At 40.0% G+C, this 18,463-nt stretch overlaps 1 protein-coding gene across 1 annotated transcript; it reads right to left on the bottom strand.

Annotated features, from left to right (window-relative positions):
* Window positions 1-1,846: 1,846 nt before the first annotated feature.
* On the bottom strand, window positions 1,847-15,996 carry WDR75 (WD repeat domain 75). The gene is made up of 21 exons (XM_068686490.1): window positions 15,841-15,996; window positions 15,631-15,760; window positions 15,295-15,360; window positions 14,561-14,654; window positions 13,758-13,882; window positions 12,845-12,915; window positions 12,222-12,338; window positions 11,554-11,642; window positions 10,663-10,821; window positions 10,270-10,329; window positions 10,069-10,184; window positions 9,442-9,614; window positions 8,705-8,868; window positions 7,150-7,333; window positions 5,876-5,970; window positions 5,353-5,448; window positions 4,790-4,959; window positions 4,229-4,288; window positions 3,495-3,635; window positions 3,320-3,411; window positions 1,847-2,126 (listed from the first exon to the last, which is right to left on the bottom strand). The coding sequence occupies exons 1-21, from the start codon at window positions 15,924-15,926 to the stop codon at window positions 1,919-1,921; spliced, it is 2,496 nt and encodes an 831-aa protein (XP_068542591.1). The 5' UTR covers window positions 15,927-15,996; the 3' UTR covers window positions 1,847-1,918.
* Window positions 15,997-18,463: the final 2,467 nt, after the last annotated feature.

The raw sequence follows: 18,463 nt of genomic DNA, 5'->3' as shown, positions 1-18,463 counted from the left end.
CTCAACGTAATTTATGACAGAAGAAAATACTTTGTCTGTTGTCCCTCACAATCATAAGTAATAAATAGTCTCAAGAGCTACGCTGTGACTTTGTTGTATGAGGAACTGCAGAAGCCCTTTGCTGCTAATTAATGAAGCCAGCCCCAGACAATTTAGCCTGAAACTGTAACAAGTGATGTTTTTCACCTCTGTCTAACAAGAAATAAAAACACTTTGTGCAAGTTCCAGGCAAGAAATTGTCAATAACATGCTTTATGCAAGGCTGTATTTATTAAAGTATGTTTTTTATTCCCCACCTTTATCTGTTTTGACATCCATCAGACCATAAAGTTCTACTTTTTCCACACTAATGAATTTTAAACTAATTTTGATGTTGATTCAGCCAGTACTCACATGTAGTGGTAGACTTAATTGTTTGCAGTACAGTGGATGTTTACAAGTGATTACCATCGAGGATGTGTTTTCGTCTCCAGTACTTTGAAATGAATGCAGCGTCCCTAGTGCAGGGGGTGTTTGTTTGCTGGTGGTTACTGCTTCATTTACTGCATGGACAGGGGTGCAGAAGGCTTCTCATTCCTGTGAGCTTCTCTGTTACAACTGTAGATTAAGATCATATGATGGCCATGACGGCCTCTGTCCTCAGCCGTCACAGGACAGCCTCAGGACACCAGGACGCAGTATTTCCCAAGGCTCAGGGAACAGTCCTGTTTGTACACCACAAGCTGACAGCCAGAAGAATTGTCAGTGCTTCTGATCTGTATTTTAATCTATGAACTGCTTCATGGGGAGGGCACTGGCAGTTAGTCAGCATTATAAACAAACAGCTGCAGTTGCATTCAAGAAGGGAAAATAAGCTTTTCAACCCATGTATGCGTGGAAGAGATAGCTTTTTTCTGTTGAAGGGCACTTGCACCCTCCAAAAACCAAAACAAAAGCAAACGGGCCTTTCAATATATGGTATTAGAAAGGATACAGGAAAGTGTCTTCCAGCTTGTTCCAAGGCAGGATTGAAGGCAGTAGCAAAGGAGGGAAGAGTATGATTTTTCACCAAAGAATGAAGTATCGTACCTGTTTCCAGTATTTTTAACTTAAATATTTTTAGCAGAATATTGTTTCTCCAGAGCTCTCTGACCAATGCAACCTCCACCAGCTTGCTGTTATAGTACATGACAGGACACTGTTTCTATGCTTAGCCCTCAGCTCATCCCTCACAGCTCTGTTATGCGTACAGTAAGGTGGCAGAAAGGAGATGTGTATCCCAGCAAAGTTCTGTGGTGTTCTTGATAAATGGGAATGCAGAGGTTTTGTTATGAAATAATGAATTCAAGTGCCCTATGCCTAAGAGTCTCCGTACTGTACAAATACCAGAAAACACATTAAGACCAAATAACAGGAGGCAGCTATATTCTAGAACCAGACATGTTGAACCACCTGTCACTCAGGTCAGATGAAGGAATTTCTGAGGAGAAAACTTGTTACATACCTGTATACAGCACAACCCATTTCCCTACTAGATCCTGAATTCTTGAATAGATACTTTATGAACCTTTATGCCCTTTGCTGTTCTTTGGCCTCAGTAGCCCAATCTCTGCTGGGAAAATTTTCAGAGGCTCAGCTGTGACTTTAGAAACCCATCACAAGTCCAGTAATGAATTCAGTTTCACTAGAAGCCTTTTATATGCACTTGCATGACAAAAAAAATACAGGTCAGCGGTCTTCCAGGCTCACAGAGAATCAGTGATAAAGCTAAAAACAGAGGCATTTTTTCCAAAACTTTAATCCCTCCCCAGCGTTCTTTCTTCTTACGGCAGTAGAGGTTGATAAAGTTCATGGTCAAAAGATGTGAAAGGGTTTTGGAACAGTATTTAATATCCAAAGCTTCAGCTTACAATACAAAAGAAAAAAGCACAATGTCTGTTTAGAAAGCTGATATCCAACTGTAGTCCATTTTTCTAACTTTTCGTAGCTCTTTTTCCTCAGCTTTGGAGAGTTTACATGTTGTCTCTCCTAATAAATCCATAGACTTTATATTTTCTTGTTCCATTTCAGTAACATCTTTTTCCTCGTCTGAATCCTCTTCTGCTTCTTCACTTTCCATTTCTACTTCATCTGCAACTTCTTCAGCACTGTAAAAGGAAGATGATTGGAAATAATTAAATAGGTAGTTCTGATCACACATGGTAGTACAGTTCAGTTATCATGCAAATAACTTCAAGCAAATATTGGATTTGTTTTTTTTAAGTCTCAGGCTACAGAAGAACTACTGTACTTCTTGCCATCTCCATTACAAGCTATTTCAAACGGCTGGCTTCTCCTTTAAGTAAACTTCCCAAATACACATTTTCTCCAAACATAATATGTACTGTCAGAACATGCAGCTCAGCATTATGTAAGAAGTTATTCCACACTTCTATAGATTAGAAACATAGCACATACTGGTGGATGAGACAATTAAGGCCACTCTTCTTTCAGATAAGAAACGGGTCACTTGGGGTCTTAAAAAAATGCTGCAATAGCACATTCCAATGAAGAAATTTTTTTAGATAGAGAGGTATTTAAAACAGCTGCTCCCTTCTCACTTGATTCAAAAGAAACTCGTGCTGAAATAGAAACTATACTTTAAAATAATTATATCGAACAACCACCATCTAAAATATGGTACTTTGATACTATTAATTCAAATACCTGTTCTGTCATTAGAAATGTCCTAGGTGACAGAACAGTCCTGGTCTCCTATAAATCATCTGATCTACTGAAATTTATCCCTCCAAGTCAATATATTATAGATGTGTGCCATCACTATTTATTTATACTGATATGAAAAAGAGAAGGATTTAACATTAATAAGGATATCAGTCTATACAGTGATACATACTTACCTGCTCCTACAGTCCTTGTAGCTGTATGCAACTTCAAATGCACAGGCATACTAATTACTAGAGTCAAAGTACGAGCTCTACAGCTGCAAATATTTACAGAGGCCACTGAACTCCTAAATTCTTCTGTACTAAACCACACAGAAGTTTCTATATATTCTTTGTATGCAACTTTTGACAGTATTTTGTTGGCAAAAAATTTACTTCGACAGTCCAGTAAGAATGTTGATCTCAGAAGAACAGGCTACCAAATGCCAAATAGGCATTTGGTACTCAAGGCCAGGCTGGATGGGGCTATAAGCAACCTACTATTCTATTACCTAAGAGGAGCAAAGGCAAAGAGTGTTAGAAAAATTATCTAAAGTGTAAGAATAGCTTTTTTAAAGATGCACTTAAATTCAACCGATCTCAATAACTAGTTTGAGTTCTCCCATTTTTCTTACCTTTCTTTCTCTTTGGAGATGAGCAATGAATTAATAAATATAGGACACAGGAAGGAAGCAGACGGCAAAACGTGTGCTGGAGTGTGCAGGAGCTGAAGAGAAAGCAAAGAAGCTTTATTATGAACGCTTTTGCCTGTCATTATTTTGCTTGTTCACTTACTGTAGTTACTCCTACCTCTTTAACAGCAGGGGAATCTTGCTCGTGGTGATTACGAACTACTTTTGTAAGGTCTATATCCCCTTGTGATTGTTGATGTCTGTGCTTTCCCAACAGCAAGCTAAATGGGGTCACCGGAAGGCTTTCTTCTACGGCCAGCTTGAATAAAAAAAATAAAAGAACACACACAACTTGTATTTGAAACAAGACAGTTTTAATTAGAACTTTTACTGTCAAAGATCTAAATTCCATCTCATTTTGAATTACCGAAATTCAGCTAGGAGAATTTAGAATCAGTCTAGGTGACAGAACTCTACACTCAGATTTAACTCAGTTAAGCCATATGACACGGCTCCTGATACTTATTTCTCTCAGGCCACAAACCTGAGCATTAAACCTGAGCCTCCAAGCATTAAAGAAACCAAAACAAGGAAAAGAGCTAGCTCAAATATCAGGTGGTTTTGCTTCATGCGTGCAATCTACATTCTTTTCGAAAATTATCAGATTTTGTTCAGGAAAATTAGAAAGGAGTAGCTTACTAATACTTCACCTTTTAAAGGTTTTATGAACAGGACTTCTGCCAACATATAAGCAAGTACAGATCAGTGCCCCTTCAGATAAGGGCCTGTGACTCCCTGTCAGGATGTGATGAGTGTTTTCATGACAGATGGGAATTAGAATCTGTCAAGTTGAACACCAACACGATTTTGAATACCGCTATACATTTCTATCAGAATTTCTTTGAAAGGTACCTGTTTGCTTGACACCGTAAGCCTTTCTTCTGGGGACTTTGTGCTAAACGTCATTAGCTCCTAAAATAAAGACAGGTGTAGCAGAGTTATGACATCTAAAACTGCTTTCTGTGTTTCAGTACCTAGTCCACAAAAGTTTGGCCCCAAAAGATTTGTTTGTCAAGTGGAAGAAGCCAATACAACTTTCTCTTTATTTTAGAAAGAAAAGGAAGCAGGAATGAGCCCAATAGCTCCGTATAGACTTTGCAGGTAGAAGGGAAAACAGACAAAACAACCACACAAATAATATGGGGAAAATCTGAATATCGTATGAAACATTTGCATAGCTAGCAACACTTCAGTTTCTACATGGTTTTTTCTGTGAATGAAGCAAGAGAAACTATGGGAAGCAAAAGAGCAGTAAATAAGAAAATCCATGTTAAGCTATTTTAGCATTTGAAAGATTTTAATGAAGAACCATGTATGGCTATCATTGCTTTGAAATTATGAAAGGAAACTAATACTCAGCAACAGCTGAGCACCCTCACATCCAAGGAACCACTGCTAACCGTTATTTCTTACTTGTGCATCGGTAAGAAAATATAGTTGGGATCTTCTTAGCCAAGCGTATTTTTCTGAACCAACTGTTTCAGGTACGTCTCTTGGAACGAAGGCAGCAAACTGGATCTTTTCTTGACAAAGGTTTCTCTGGATACAGATTGGCCGTGACTCATTTGGCTTAAACACAAACACTGCAAAAAGAAGAAGTCTTGCCTTTAAGTCATGAAATTCTTACCTTCCTGGATAGCTGTCAAAGCCCTGTGTATGACAGCCAGGAAGGGCTGGACTGGATTGTCTTTAAGCGCCAGTTTGCAGGACTTTTAACTGGATATCCTCAATGCATATGAGAAGTTACCTTTTATGGTATTCAAATCCAGAGAATATGCTTGGTAATTAACTTTTCTGTAGAACAGTAGCTCTTGGAAGAGTAAACATATCAGAGCTCTGACACAGTTTTCCACAGGTGCAAACACCAACTCAGGTTTGGCTTTTATGGAATTCTAAGAAAACATTTTCTAGAAATTATGCTTTCACAGTTTTAAGATCCACTGACTACTACTTGTCAAAGAAGCCTTTGTACTCACAGCTGGACTCTTTTGAGAGCCATGAGACAGCAGCAATGTGTTCTGAAAGGGGATCAGGTTGCAGAATTACGACGCTGAGGTGAGCACTCCATTCCACTGAAAAGCAAACACAGCAACAGCCAGATGTGAGAAGGCAGCATTCAGTTCCACCCCAGTGCTTTGCCAAATAAAAGGTCAAATGGAAATGACTCAAGGCTTGGCCTCTGCAAGAGGCATACAACTTCACTTATTCCCAGATTAATTAAAACACAATTATCAACTTCCTCTACAAGTGCAGGAAATACGAGCTGTTACTGTGTTATCACCAAACATAGAATTAAATACGAACATACATGCTAAGAAGGATACTATCTTAAGTATTAAAAACTGACCCACTACAAAATATTCTGTGGAAATCTGGATCAAACCAGAATTATTTAAAGGTATCATAGTAAATTTGTCTTAGATGACATAGACCACAGTCTATGTCATCTTAGATGACTTAGACCACAGTCACTCTAGTACACATTTAAGCTGATCTTACATGCACAACTGAGCAGGTTCCAGCAACAGAGAAAGCCATGATCAGTGGCACCAATTAGGTATTTGGAACATGTCAGTCTCCCAAAGCAGATGTCCCTACAGAAGCAAAAAGTCAAAAAAGTTAATGACCTTCAGATTTCATTCTTGTGAATCAATACTACATAGAGAAACAAGTCAGAGACATTCAGTTAAGATTTAGTCAGGGTAAGTTTGCATTTTGCTTTCACCTCTAGCGAGAAGATGCTTTCTTTCACATGCAACCACAAAACAGGTCTGGAAGATGTTAAGTATGCATGACTCCATAAGGATTACGGAGAATTTGGAACCGTTCCTACAACATTCTGATTTTAAGCATCGATTTTAACCTCATAAGTAACAAATATGTAATTACTAGTGTTAACATCAGGACTGGAAAAAAGCTTCCAGGATTTAAAAAAAGATTCCCACTACTGAGCTAAGAACTAGAACAAGTGAAGTAGTAAAAAAAATCTTATACATTGCTGATTTGCTTTCTGGAGAAAATAAGAACCTCTAACATTAGGCCAGTAATCACTTGGAGAAGCAGCTACAAAAATCTTAGAACTGAAAGGAAACAGTTCATTTGTAGCATCACTCAGAATTTGTTTAGAGAGAGATCAGGCTCAAAGATTAACTAGAGGAACCAGTGAGGTTACCCATTGCCTGGCTTTCTTAAGGCAATCATAAAAAGGCGATGCTTCACCTGGATCAGAAAGTACTGTATATTTGCAGTCCATCAAGCTTCACGTTGAGGTTGTCCTATTCTTTGGGTCTCTAAATTTTATCTGTACTGTGGACCTGAGCCATTCCTCACCACCCTTACACAACAAAGAGACACCTGCACCTCTTCAATGTCTGTTAACATGGCAGCACCCAACAGAACATGCTAGGATAGTCTGCCAGCCAAATACAGGTTTCCAGCAGAGGTTATCAGCAATCAAAATACGTGTTTTATAACACAAATAATGTCAATATGGCATAATGGCTTACCAGTATACTTCCTATTTGAATTAATGCATACAAGAATAAAGCACTAACTTTTTATATTTATACTTCAGTATTTTGATTCATCTCTACATTAATGGGGAAGTTCCAGTTAGTCTTTTCTATACATGAAATATGAAATTTTACTGTTAAATTCAGCATTTCTAGGAACATGTACAAAATTGTGAAGTACTATGAATTGATTCTTTCTGTTTTGAATACTCAAGTAAAACATGAAAAGCCAAGTATAGAAGATACAAAAGCCAAACATACCTTATCTTTCCAGGTGGATGGCAAAATGTGCACTTAAGGTCCCATGTACTTGAATCCCATACAGTGACAGTTTCTTCAAAGCTAACCGCAAGCAAAGAGCCATCTTCTGAGAAACAGCAGTTAGTTGCTTGGTAGTTGTGATAGCTGCCTACAAAGTCACAGCTCCAACTCAAACTCTGCTGTGCTGCATTGAATAAGCAAATTAGTTAATTAAATTCAAGTCTATACACAAAGAGAGGAAAATTCAAGTATTAGTGCAGCAAAGTAGGCTCAAGAGCATGAGAGCTCAGTTTCAGAAGGCTTTTTTGTGAAGTAAGCAGAATCTACCTTTCTCCAGTAGGAGAAGCATCTAGTATCTAGATTTTTCATTTGCCCTCTATTTTGCATCCCAAGATTATCATGCTTGTTTTGCCAACTACACTAAATGTTCTCAAGTAAGCGGGCAATAGATTCACAAAGTGAGAAAAGATACTGAAAGATACTTTATAATCATCAATTCATATCTGTTACATAAGAACTGCCTTTGAAAAAGCCAGAACCAGTTCACTTCTTTAAGCAATGCAGCACCATCTAGAGGCACAGTAGAGACTTGCTACAAAGAGAAACACCAAAAGGTTGTTCCATGTATGAACCAGTTAGTTTATTAATTTAATACATGCTTTTATGGATATGTGCTGCACAGAAGATACAGCACATTCAATCCTTTTACCTGATAATTCCTCTCCTCCTCTGGAGGAAATACGTAAGGGAAGGCAACACTAATTTTTACTTTTTATGCATGCCACGGAATAGAACTCTGTGTAATCACAGAAAAATAATAAAAACACCACCCCAGCATTAAAGAGACCAGTCAGCAGATGCAAAGCTATCTCAAAGGAAATAAAAAACACATTAGGTCTCATCTTCAGTCCACACTGACTTAAGATCACAGTTGCCTAACACTGAAATAAAATTAAGCAGTAAGAAATCTTTTGCATTTGATGTTCAAAGGTATATGGAATAATACATGCCCCTCTCGTGTTGTGTGTCATTATTTTGCAAGAAGCAAACCCCAGCATGCATTTTGAAGAGTAGGATTTGGTTACTTAAGTATCTTGGAAGTGGATCCTAAGTATCCATTCTAGGACTTGTTTGATCCAATAAAAAAGATCTATAAAAACTGAAACATCTAATAGGAAGGAAAGATGTTGAAGAAGTGAACTATCAACTGGCGGATTTCCAGAATGCTAAAGTGTTGTTGTTTTATACTAATGGCAACCAAAACACTATCTCTGTTCTGCATTCTACTCCCTTGAGCAGAATTGTCAAGACTATACTCACAGAAATGAAATGTCTGCTTTCCCAGCATGGAAGCATCATTACACAAATGACAACCCTTTAAATAATAAATATAGGCTGCCATTACCTTCTGCAGCAAATTTGGTAAAGTCTCTACTGTTTAAGGAACCTTGGATGGGACCAGAGGGCCAGGTTCTAAACAGATTACGTTAGGGGCAGATTTATATAGTGTTGTAAGGTGGAAAATAAGACCATGTTACGCTTCAGCCATGCTTACCTTCTGGATCGGTGTCTTCTAGTATCACCCAGACTTTAAACAGACAATCTTTGCCAGCTGTTACCAGTATCAGGGAGTCATCTTCCAATTCATCCATGTCACGGAAGCACATGGCTGTTACGTGGTCATCGTGGGGCATGCTTATTTGAGTATTCAACTTAAAGCTAGAAAGAAAGAAAAAAAGCTTGTCACTTATTTTGAACTTCAGGAAGAATTATTCTAGAAGGGGTAGGGAAAAAGGGAATCAGAGAAACAAAACTTGTAGTCAGTAAGTGATTTTTTAAATAAGCAGTCAAGAAAAACATTTGAACTAGAGGCATGTTTTGTTAAAGAAAAAACAAGGTCAGTTTTCTGTAACTTAAGACTAATCAATTAGTGATGGAGTAGAGAGGGGTGGTAAAACTGAGAAAGCTGTAGATCCATACCATCCAGTCTATTATTTTAGTATCAAATACATACAAGTATTAAAGTCCCATGGTTAAAATAGCCTGTTGAACATGAAAAAATTACATTCAGGACAGCTATTCCTAGTCTCTACTTATTCTCTATTTATTTCACGTTTGTGGGCTGTTTCAGATGTGTCACGTGCATTTAATCCCTTCCTAGGGTTAATTACAATTTTCCTATAATTAGTTCATTTGGAAAAACCCTTTACAAGACAACGTTTGCGTAGATATTTGCATCATGCTTAAGATACAGACTTGGACATCTAGAAGGCCATCTCTAGTTATCATTACCTTTGTGTTTCTTCATCAAAGAACCACAGCTTCAAGTGTAACTCAAGGTCAGGTTCTTCTTCTCTCTCTTCCACTGTTGCTAACCACTTGCCTTGGGCACTAAATGCAACTTTAACCAAGTCAGTTTGGTTTAAGCCTTCCTGCTGGATGTATTCTTGTTGAACAATATCCAGCTGAAAAACAAGACAAGAATAAATATGCGAATTCCAGTGTAGATTTATAGATATTAGTCAGAAGACAATGGAAAAAGGATGTGCTGAGAGCACTGATTAGAACTGATTGGTCTTTGGCATAAAAAAATCACGATAAGCAGAATTATGGCATGTAAATTCCATAATAATAGGAAGCGTGTGCATGTGAAGAGGATATTGCATGGGGATTTTACCTACAAATTTGTGGCATTTAACTTGAGAGTAACAACACTGGAGGGATTTATTCAACTGTCAGCATTTAGCTATGCGTACAGGTAACAAGACTGTGACAAAGCTGACAAAATCTCAGGCTGGAATCCAGTTGCAGAGTACGGGTGCTGGGTTTTTCTTTGTTTGCCATACTAAGTCTTCAGAGAAATTCTGATGCATCACATACTTGACTGAAGAAGTTTTAACACAGGCTTGTCCAACTTACACTGTACAGCTGTTTGTCACTTTGGAGACAATAGAACTGCAAGTGGCCAGCCTCTCCATTCAGGACCAAAGCTTTGGTTCTAGGATCAACCACTAGACCAGTCTTGACATCCCTGGCTGGGAACAAAAGAGGACAAATGACTTCAGATTGGAAGTTACATATTCTACCCCTTAAGGAAAAGATAAACTTCACTGCACTCACCTCTTATTAGCCCTTGAATACTTTTGGAAAATCTTAGGTTGCTGTTTATTATTGTGATTCCTGAAAGGAAAAGCATATAGAGACTTAGAACAGGCTTCCACCAAGCATTAACATCGCACAGAGGGAAAGGGCCTTAACTGTATACGTATCAGATTAAGTGGAGACATCTTTTCACAATCTGTGAGACCCCTAAATCAGGATGTAGCCAAGCTACAGCAAATTTGCAGAACTGATGAAAGAGCAAAACAACCTGCTTTAAGTCTATGTTCTTTCAGATCAGTGTTTGACCTGTTATGTATTCTCTAGTTAACTCATTTGAAATGAATGAAGTAGAGCTAATACAGATTTGCATTCCATTTTTGCATTAGGTGGTACTTAAAATACTTGGCTTACTGTTGTCTGTATGCAAGGTGCAATACAGAGTGCCATCAGACGAAACAGAGATGTACTCAATAGCAGATCCCAAGCGAGGAAGGAAATCCTTCTTACAGTCTGATCCGTTGTGCCACTGAACCAGAACAGCTTCAACTCCTCCACTCAGCAAGCTGGTTCCTTTCCAGGAAATAAACATGCAGTTAGAGGTTTTGTTTTAAAAAAAAAAATATTGTCAGCACATGTATTTGTGTTAGAAACACAGGTTCTCAAAAAACCTTTCTTAAGCTGTCACATACAAAACAGTTATTCCTCATGCCTAGCCCCTGCAACAGACATATACATGTATGTTCCCTATTATCCCATGTTAAACTGTTAGAGAAACTTACATTAAGTAACAAGAACTTGTGCCAGGAGTAAAATTTAAACAATGCTTTGGGAATCGTAAGCCCCATTACCTTTTGTATCAGTTCAGTATTTGTGTTAGAATATAGATGTTCTCCTTCTATAAGTATTTTGCACTAAGAAGTATGCCAAGAAATACATTCACCTGGAAGTGAACTGGGTTTTTATCTTTAGGTTTGAGCTCAGACAGGACTGGCTTACTTTCTTCAGGTTCAGACAAACTCTGGCAAGAGCTCATTGGCATTACTGATGAAAAAGGAGACAGTAGGGTGTAAGTGGTAGGAAGAGGGGCTAGATTTTACATTCTGCCACAGCAGGTCGATTTTTCTATCATGAACACCAACCAAAATAGCATCAGAAAAGCTCAACTGCTTCCACTTATTTCAGATCCTTCCTGTACATACTTAAAATTCTACAAACTTATTTGTTAGTAAGTGGATGAACTTGAACTTACATCGATTTCTTCCCCCCATTCTCCAGCTGTCTTTGAAAGACTCTTGTACTCACCCTCTATAGAAAAGGAGAGATCCATGACCCTGTCGTGATGCCAGTGCAGGGTGGAGAACACATACTCTTTGTTGTGGTAGAAATTCCTCCTATGGAGAAGGAAAAGAGTACTTCAGGCACAGGGTCATCAACTGAGCAAACAAAGCGGAATATTGAATTGAATCAAGTGTATCTTTTTTCTAACCTCTGAACTACAGTTTCTTGTATGCTTTGGTGACAGGGAAAGAAACGTGCCAGTGGCTTTCCAGGGGAATGCTACGCCTTCCTGGCATGCACTGTACATCTTACACACACTGAGCAACCTAGAGCTGCAGAGCAACTTGGCAAGCTGACTCTTCTTAACCATGCAATTCCACGAGTGTGCTCTCACTGGGACTCTATTGCCCACAAAGTTCCTTCAATTACTCTCCCATTACCTTTTTCAAATACATTACAGAATAGTGGAGCGTGGCTGAATGGGAATATTCCCTCTACTTTAACATTAAAATTAAGCTGTACCCTGAAGTCAATGCAAGTATTGCAGTCCCACAAGCCTGGCTATTCTTCGACATTTTCAGCAGTCATAAAGAGCAACGTAAGGACTAATTAGACTGCTTTGCTCAGGTTTCACTTAATTTCTACAGTCATGCCAGTTTATGGGGTACACAGATGAATCAAAATGAACATACCAGAGTCGAATCTTTCCATCAGCGTGGCCAGTTGCAATACAATCCTCCTTAGGATGGCATGCTACACAAGTGAAGAGATTATTTCCACCTTTCGCGTTTGTTGCTCTTAGAGAAAACCTTCAGAAGTTAAGAAAGGAACTCAAATTATATGCATATTTTTGAAAACAAAAAGAAAACTTCAGCTGATGCACAAGTACACAAAAGTAATTCTGACAGCAAAATCAACCGTCTTCCAGTTGTTAGAAACTTACACACACAACGTAAAAAAAGAGTGAAACTTTCTCTCCACTTATTTCATTACATCTTTTCTTTCAATCAAGCTTTTTGTTCCACTCCTCCCTATCCCACTTGGTCCTTGACCAACCTGTCACTTGTTTCAGTCCAGCATCGTCTAGAAAAATACATACCTGAGCTGAAAAAATGAGCTATCAAGAGCTACTGTGAATACTCTTACTGCCCACCTTCCTTTTTAAAGGAAGCTTCTTGTGTACTGTCTACAACCCATCTAGCATAAAACCAAATGGTTGATGAGAAATGCAGATTACTGCGTGCACACATCACCAGTTAACACATTTTTAATATATTCAGGTTGAAGCAATACCTGATATCTTCATCATTCTTACCTGTTTAACTGTTTCCGTTTAAAAAAATAAACTTGGAGATGCAAGTTCTTGACCGATGCCACATATTCACCCTGTTACAGTAAAAGAACAACCAACCAGTTAGGACATACAGACTGTACTTACACATGAAAGAAAAAAAAAGAAATCATGTTTCACTATAAAGCACTTGAAATTGGAGATGACACCGGATTGAACATCAGCATCTGTTTTGTCTACTGGTGCTTAGAAAGTACCTGCACACAGATGGCAAGAAAGGACTGATACAACACTTTGAGCCACCACTTCTAGCACTTTTGTCTTCATCTCTGTTTTCAAATGTTCATTTAATCCCCACAACCCCAAAACATAGTACACGAGGCATTTCCTTTTCCCTGTTTGCTGTTCTAAATAGGACAGAAGCAATCCTTGTGAGCAACCAAACACTGCTGTATAAGATCTCAGCAAAACAAAGCTACATATCTACTCCTAAAATCACATTTAGTTAACATGTTAAGGATGTTAAGACCTTCAATATTAAAAGGGACTTTAAGACATTCATGAAATTACGGGTAGACTCTGTTCTCCTTGAAAAATGGTATTTTAACAATAGGCTGGTTTCCTGGCACTTCCTACTTTTTCCGGTCTATTTCGTATGTGTCAAAAGTTCAGTTCTTGAACTTGTTTTAACAAGTATCACGGCTGCCTCCAAGTGCTGCTGAAGCTTATGTCTCTCAAGGTTGCCCTTCCAAAAGTCAGTAACCTACAATTTCTTTACAGCCAAGGTTCCATATAATGATTTTTTTTAAAGGGGTGTGTTTTGCTTGATGAGTCTGAAATGCTGCTTTCATACATATACAGCACAGCAGCACATCAGTCATTTGAAAGGAAAAGAAACAAAACAATACCCAACACTCCCCACCAAAGGTGAATATACCTCTCTTCCAAATGCAGTACACTTTGGGGACGCATCCACACCTTCCAGAACCACAGAAAATTCCTTGGCTTCCACATCTTGGCCTGCTGTTTTTGTCAGCTTCACTGAGACCAGCTGGAATGTATCTGACCAAAGAAAAAATCTGTTAACAAAAAACTTTTGCAAACAACTTTATGCATGTCCATTATAAAAGCGATTTGCACTCAGTCCACCTTAACAAAAATCAAGAATATTGGAAGGTACTAATATGTCTGAGAACTCTATAATGCTTCTCAGAAAAATATTGTTTAAGATATTCTAATTCACACAGCACTGAATGCTGAGGACTAAATAGCAAATTCCAGTGCAACCAGAAGCAGAAATCAAGCAAAGTTAGATGATGTTTGATCTTGCTCTGACATGACATTTGTAGAAACAGAGGAGGAATAAGATCAAGCTATATTTAATATTTATTTCAAACTAAAGTCTAGAAAAAAGTAACCATACAAGCAGTTAAAGTGGAATAGTAGTCTCAAATGCTGTGTGTACACTGTATTACGGTAAACACTGTTTAAAGATTACTGCATCTACAGCATCAAATATGTGCACTATGTGATTGAGGAATAAAAATGAGCACTTTCCTAGTCAAATGTAAAAAACAGACCTCAAAGAATGAAAATAAAAAAAAACACAAAATACAGAACCACAGGCATCTGTCATAAGACTTAGAGAACATTAATACATTAAAGCACCCTGCCGTACACTATTCGCTCCGTTAACAGTAGCTTATAAAAACAATATCATAATGATGACACTAAGCATACCTCTTTCACCTCTCTTGGGAATTATAACAAACACCGAGTCCTCACAACTATCAAGTGCATACAGTGCGAGAAGTTTGTATCCCACAGTGAAAGTCTGATGAAAGAAATAAAAACCCAACAGTTACTATACTTGAGCATAGTTTTCAAGAGTCAGCAACACAAAACTTTTACAGTGGGGAAAACAGATGTGCTTTGAAGAAACCTTGCTGTATTGGTTGTCCATTCAACGACAAGTAAGAAGTCTATTCCATCAAGGACTAATATCCATATTAAAACAGCACTAACATATACCAGATTTAGCAAAAAATAGGAAGGCACCTTACCCCCAGTACAAAACAGAAGGCTCAGCTATTGAAAGTGCCCCTCCACTTGGCAGAAAATAGGACCAACAAGACAGACAGTGGCCCATACTTCCACACCATCCTATCAGCTCCTATTGGTACCTTACAAACTGCAGCATATTCCCTTAAAACTACATTGGACTGAACTCTAGCAAGTAGTAGAATCAGTATGTCAACACACGGCTGTTTTTTCCCTAATAATATTATTTATCATCATGAATTTCTGCAGCGACAAACGTATCAACATCTCATTGCTGCTATGAATAGATAGCTTTCAGGCTGTGTTAATAGTAGGATGCATCTCAGACTGATGTGTGTCAATCCTTACTATCATTTTACAATCAGCGGGCCAAGAACAACTCTGCCATGCACTCACTGAGTACCTCACCATACCTTGATGAGAATCCCATCCGTGAAGTCCCACAGCTTGATGCTGCCATCAAGAGAGCACGAGTAGAGCTGAGGAGCGAAAAACAGCTATTACAACAAGACATCAAAAGCCAGGTTCTACATAAAACCGCTACTTAAAGCTGGAAGACCCATCTGGGGAACTTTCTGAGCAGCCACCACCCAGGTGCAGCCCATCTCTGAGGACAACGTGGCTTACCCGGAGCAGCACCACAAGCACACCCGCAGCGCCAGCCCCCCACAAGAGCCCTGCGGAGCACTCCTCCCATCCCCAGGGCCCCCCAGCCCCCTCCACAGCCCTGCCCCGGCCCCCTGCCCTACCTGCAGGCGGTTGTGCGGGTTGAGCCTGACCCCCGTCACCAGCCCGCTGTGGCCGCGCAGCAGCCGCACCAGCTCCTCGGTGGCCGCGCTGTACACCTTCACGAAGTCCCCGGCCGTGCACAGCAGGAACCTGCGGCGAGAGAGGCGACAGCCGTGACCCCCCTGCGGGGACAGCCCCCCAGAAACACCACACGCAGCCCCCGCCCGTACCTGGCGTCGGCGGAGAAGACGGCCCGGGCGCCGTGCAGGGGGCTGCCCCCACAGCGCACCACGCGGAGCCCCGCGGCCGCCACCATCTTGAGGCCGCTGCCGCCCGCCCATTCCGGCCCCGCCCGCTGCCGACATGGCGGCCGCCCCGCCCCGCGCCTCAGCGGCGCAGACTGCGGGGGGGCTGCCTTCTTTCCTCCCTCCTACACGATAAAAGTTGTCTTAATGTTGGTGTCACGCCTACCATGGGGACACAACACAATTCGCTGCCACACATTTAGGGTAGCGCTACTGTACTGCGTAGTATAACCCAAATTAATAGGACAGTGGAATAGAGTTCAGGAAAATACTTGCAGCTGAGTTTAGGGGAGCAGAATGAGAGCCCTTTAAGGCAGGGTGTGATACACCAGGTTACCTGTCTCATTCATGAAGTCAGGAATACAGTTCAGGCCAAAACCTCTTGAAATAACAGTAAGTTTGCACTCCACTTACTGTTCAGCAGATTTCTTGCTTTCTGGAACACTTGGTTTACTTCAGTTGTGCACTTTAATAGAATAGGGGTTAGGTGGCTGTCTGAGACGGGATGTTACAATAATGATTTTTAGCTGCTGTGAACGCTAGAGGGTGCTAGAAGAATGACTGCAATAATAACACCGTATTTAAAGCCCAGATAACCAGGAAAGTGGAATTGCTTGAGCTGGGACTCTGTCATTTAACGAGCTCCATTTCCTTCGTGTTCAACAGGTGATGGCATCTACAGTACCTGTACCACTGTGCTCTTGTAACTAGGTTGTGAGCTGTCTTTCAGTCTATGGATGGTACATGTGTCTGGGTCCATGCATGTGTACATCTATGTCATTCCATAAGCGACTGTGCAACAGCTGCACGTTGTGCATCTTGCAGTTGCACTAGTACAAGCGCAGAGAACAGTCAGGGCTTCAGCTGGGCAAACAGGTGCCAAAACAAGGAAGCAAAACTGAGCTTGCACCTTTAATTTCTTTCTGAACTGAAACCGTGTGTGCAGAGAATCTGGGATAAGAAGAGACTATGAGACTATATAACATGAGACTATGTTAGTCTGTGTTAAGATCTTGCTTTGAGGTTTCCTTGTCTTTAAATAGTGGCTGTTGGTAAGCAAGGATACAGCTTGGGAGAAGTGAGGACCATAATGTGGACCTTGTGAGCTTCTTTACCTTAAGCAGCTGCTGGATCTCCAGTGCTTCCTATTCCATAATGCCTTTGAAGATTTTGTTTCTTACCACTTGGAAAGGACGCCAAGTTTTGTCCTGCTAGGGAAGGCGAGTACTGCAGTATTGAGAAAAAAAAATCTGGATGAAAGAAAGACTCTCAATCTTAAACTCTGTGCTTATGGTCCAACAAATGTTCGCGGCCTTTCCTCTGATACAAACCAGCTGTAGCCATGCATTGCTGTGTGTAAACAGTATTCCCCTGTTCTTAGCATTTCTAACCACAAAGCAACAGATTGCAAGCTGTACTGTTCTCTTTTCATCCCATTTGTGCTACTTCCTTACTACTAATAACCACTTGGTCTTTTTTGAATCCCATCCCGTTCCTGCTGAAAGCAGTGAGAGCAGGGCCCAGCAGTGGGCTGTGCCCAGTGACGGGGAGGCAGGCAGAAAATACAGTGGTCGTGTTGGAGCTCTGGTGCCGTTGTGAAAAGTCTCATCCTAACAAGCTGGAAGGCAAGGGGAAAAATGGTGCTTTATTACATTACTTCATTAGGATTAACTTTCTCTGCTACTTTCTGAGGAGCAATTCAGAAAGCAGCTGTAAGGCACTTATTTTTTTCAGTATTTCCTTAGAGATTGATGGAAGAAATCAGTGAGGTGCTGCTTCAGAACTGAGGCTGTTCTGCCCCCGTTTATGTAGTATAAGGGTCAGGTCCCTTCCCCTCTTCTGATATGGCTATCAGAAAGGTTTAACTGTTTTTCTTTTTTTTTGTTGTTGTTGTTATTATTATTATTATTATTATTATTATTATTATTATTATTATTATTATTATTATTTATTTCATTTCACACCCATTTCTCATGAAAAATGCATCCTCTGCTTTCTTCCAGTGTTTTGCATAGAAGTTTCCTTCACACCTTGGCGTCTGACAGGTGCTGTTGCTTGTCTGAAGGGTACGTACCCTTTCCTCCTTAAAGGTCTCCTCTGAGACAAATGCTACCAACAAAACTCTGGTGTATGAGTATAATCATGTTAAGCTGAAGCTAGCTGTGAAAGTCTTCCCTGTGGTCAGCCAGCAGACTTTGCAGCTGAGCAATGCGAGGCCCTCCCTTTCCCCAGGGACGAGGTATATTGTTCCTGCAGTGCTTCCAGCCACTTCTGCCTGGAGGAGAAAAAGGAGTCAGACATGTTGCGTCTCTTACGTGGTGCTGTGGGAGGAGCTGAAGTACTTGGCTGGCACTGCAGAGATTTTGAAAAGTACCCAGTTTCCATATAAAATGGATTGTTAGCCACATTTTGTGAAATCTGTGCTCTTAAGTAACTAGAAGGTCAGAGGAGCAGGACCAAAGGTTACTTTGCAGTGTTGGTTAATATTCTAGATGTGTAGCTTTTGAAATATCCAAAATTATCTAGGTTGTCAAAGTAAAATAGCTAA

This window comes from Anas acuta, chromosome 6 (assembly GCF_963932015.1).
Source record: "Anas acuta chromosome 6, bAnaAcu1.1, whole genome shotgun sequence".
Lineage (NCBI taxonomy): Eukaryota > Metazoa > Chordata > Aves > Anseriformes > Anatidae > Anas > Anas acuta.
Note: the sequence above shows the minus strand (reverse complement) of the source record. Positions and strands in the feature narration are given on the sequence as shown.